The 2185-nt window shown below is 44.5% G+C and overlaps 1 protein-coding gene across 2 annotated transcripts in view; it reads right to left on the bottom strand.

Moving 5' to 3' along the window:
- The window catches only part of ITGB5 (integrin subunit beta 5), a 154970-nt gene that overhangs the window by 100374 nt on the left and 52411 nt on the right, over window positions 1-2185 (bottom strand). For both annotated transcript variants that reach the window (XM_019652235.1, XM_019652246.1), the window contains one exon: window positions 865-1114. In XM_019652235.1, coding sequence (XP_019507780.1) covers window positions 865-1114 — 250 coding nt within the window. The remainder of the gene's footprint in view (window positions 1-864; window positions 1115-2185) is intronic.

Raw genomic sequence — 2185 nt, 5'->3', positions numbered from 1 at the left:
ATTCACATATGTCATGGGAGTAACTCGTTCACTAATCCCGTTTCCTCTTCTTCGGGGGCACAGCTAACCCAGTTTCCAGCCTCCTTGCCAGAACCCAGTTCCTTAGACTACAATGCAGGAGATGAGGCAAAGGCCACTCAGTCCTGGCCCATAAGATCCCGCTATGAGCAATCAATCCTTTAGGCATGATGACCTGAGAAGCCACATGTGGAAGATGGTGGAGCACAGACTGGATGGAGCCTGGGTCCCTGAGTCCCTGCTTGGAGGAAAGGTGCCCACTGATCAGAAACCCATGTGCACTCAGGTGAGCAGGAAATAAACTTCCACTGGGTTTGAAACATTACATATTTTTGGATTTGTTTGTTGCAGCAGTTAGAAACTCCTATTCTCTAATAATTTGTCAAAAATTTTCTAATTCAAGTACTTGACTTATGTTGGGGGGGAAAAAATCATACCTTTAAAACACAGTGTTTTCATTTTGTTTTGTCAAGGTTAAGTTGTAGTTATTTATACGAACAACAGGGACATACTTTGAATTCATTTATCCCAAACATCTTAGTCACTCCAAACAAGGGAAAAGTTTAAGTTGTTCTGCCTGCTCCCTCCCTGGTCACCTGGGTCCAAAACTTCCTGAGAATATTCTCTAAAATCTATTAATGCAACAAACAGTCCCAACCTGAGATAGTTCATGCATGGGGGCGGGGGGGGGGGCAGAACTGGGTCATCATTAATCAAATTAAACACCTAAGCCTCGCTCCCCCTCCTAAATATGCCCCCCGCCCAGGCCTTTCTTTGGACTAAGTTCTCCAGCTACTCCATTCCCCCATCCTTAAATACCCAACAGAAGGACAGCTGGGCACTTACCCTATGCATGGATTCGTCTGGTACCTCGGCGCTGTGTAGGAAAAAGGAGAGATGTCCTTGTCTACAAAAGACCCGAACCCCAACCGGAAATTGCTGGTGAGCTTCCTCATCTCCTCGGCGAGCTTGGTGCCCAGGTTCCGGATGTTGTCCAAGTCATCCTTCATGGACAGGGAGAGGTCCATCAGGTAGTACAAGTCTACGGGATAATCCTCCACCTGTCGGACCTGCAGCTGGAAGGTGGTCTTGTCACCTGTGCCAACAGAGAGGCCGTGCGCATTAGAGGTCACCCAACTTGCTGGGGGCTGAAGGGATGGATTTTGCTTTCAAAGCTGATCTGCCTCTTACTTTTCTTTAGTGATTGTGTGCCTCTCAGAGGAAATATTTTTCTTGGAAGAAGAGTGACAGAAGGGGATATGGGCGCTGAGGATGAAGCTCTAGGTTCTCCTTCCAAACACTTGGCTCAGCATTTCTAAGGGAACTCTTTAACAACCAGTCTCCTTAGTGTGTTCTGTTTTCTCAGCCAAAAGGACACTTGGGCAATTGGTGTACCGTGAGCCAAACAAGTCTATGGACATAATTTGGGAGAGAATAGCCCACCAACCACACATCAACTTCAGAGAAAGGACCAGCCAAGGTGGGAATGTGGCCAGGAGGAGACGGAAAGGTGTGTGTGAAATAGCAAATGGGGATGAAATTAACAAAAGAAGGGTACAGACAACAGCGAGTAAGAACTGAAGTGGGTAAGGGAGAGATTACAAGGCAATGGAGAAGGTTGAAGACACAAAGATAGTTACTTAAAATACCCCAAAGGGGCAAAAATGTTTATGCTTGTGCCATGTCACCTACTTCTATTTCCCTAGCTATTTATCAAACAATAGTATTTAGTTCTTAGGCATATTTGATATTTTGGAACATCACAGACACCAATCATTATCATCAGAAATTATACATATAAATACAAGAAGACAGATTCCAAATTTTAGCCCCATCCAAAGGGGGAAAAAAAGAAAGCAAGGAAAAAATGCTACTGGATTTGTCCACCAGCTACAAGAAGGAGAAAGTAATGTTTAGTTCTCCGATTCGATAGTTACCAGACAGAGAAAAGGGGAATTAATTCAGAGGAAAGAAGAAAGAGAAAAGCCAATGTCTGGGAGGTGTGGCCTCTGCAATCTTACCCTTCAGGGTGTACAGAAAGGTCCAACTCAGTGAGATACCTGAAGGACTCATGCCAAGATAACGATCCTAAATCATCTCATGATCTCTAAAATCACATTGTTTAGAACCAACGTTAGGAAGCAAATCATACCAAGTAATTCTGTCT

The sequence above is a fragment of the Hipposideros armiger genome, unplaced genomic scaffold (assembly GCF_001890085.2).
Source record: "Hipposideros armiger isolate ML-2016 unplaced genomic scaffold, ASM189008v1 scaffold_8, whole genome shotgun sequence".
NCBI lineage: Eukaryota > Metazoa > Chordata > Mammalia > Chiroptera > Hipposideridae > Hipposideros > Hipposideros armiger.
This window is presented reverse-complemented; position numbering and strand designations above follow the sequence as displayed.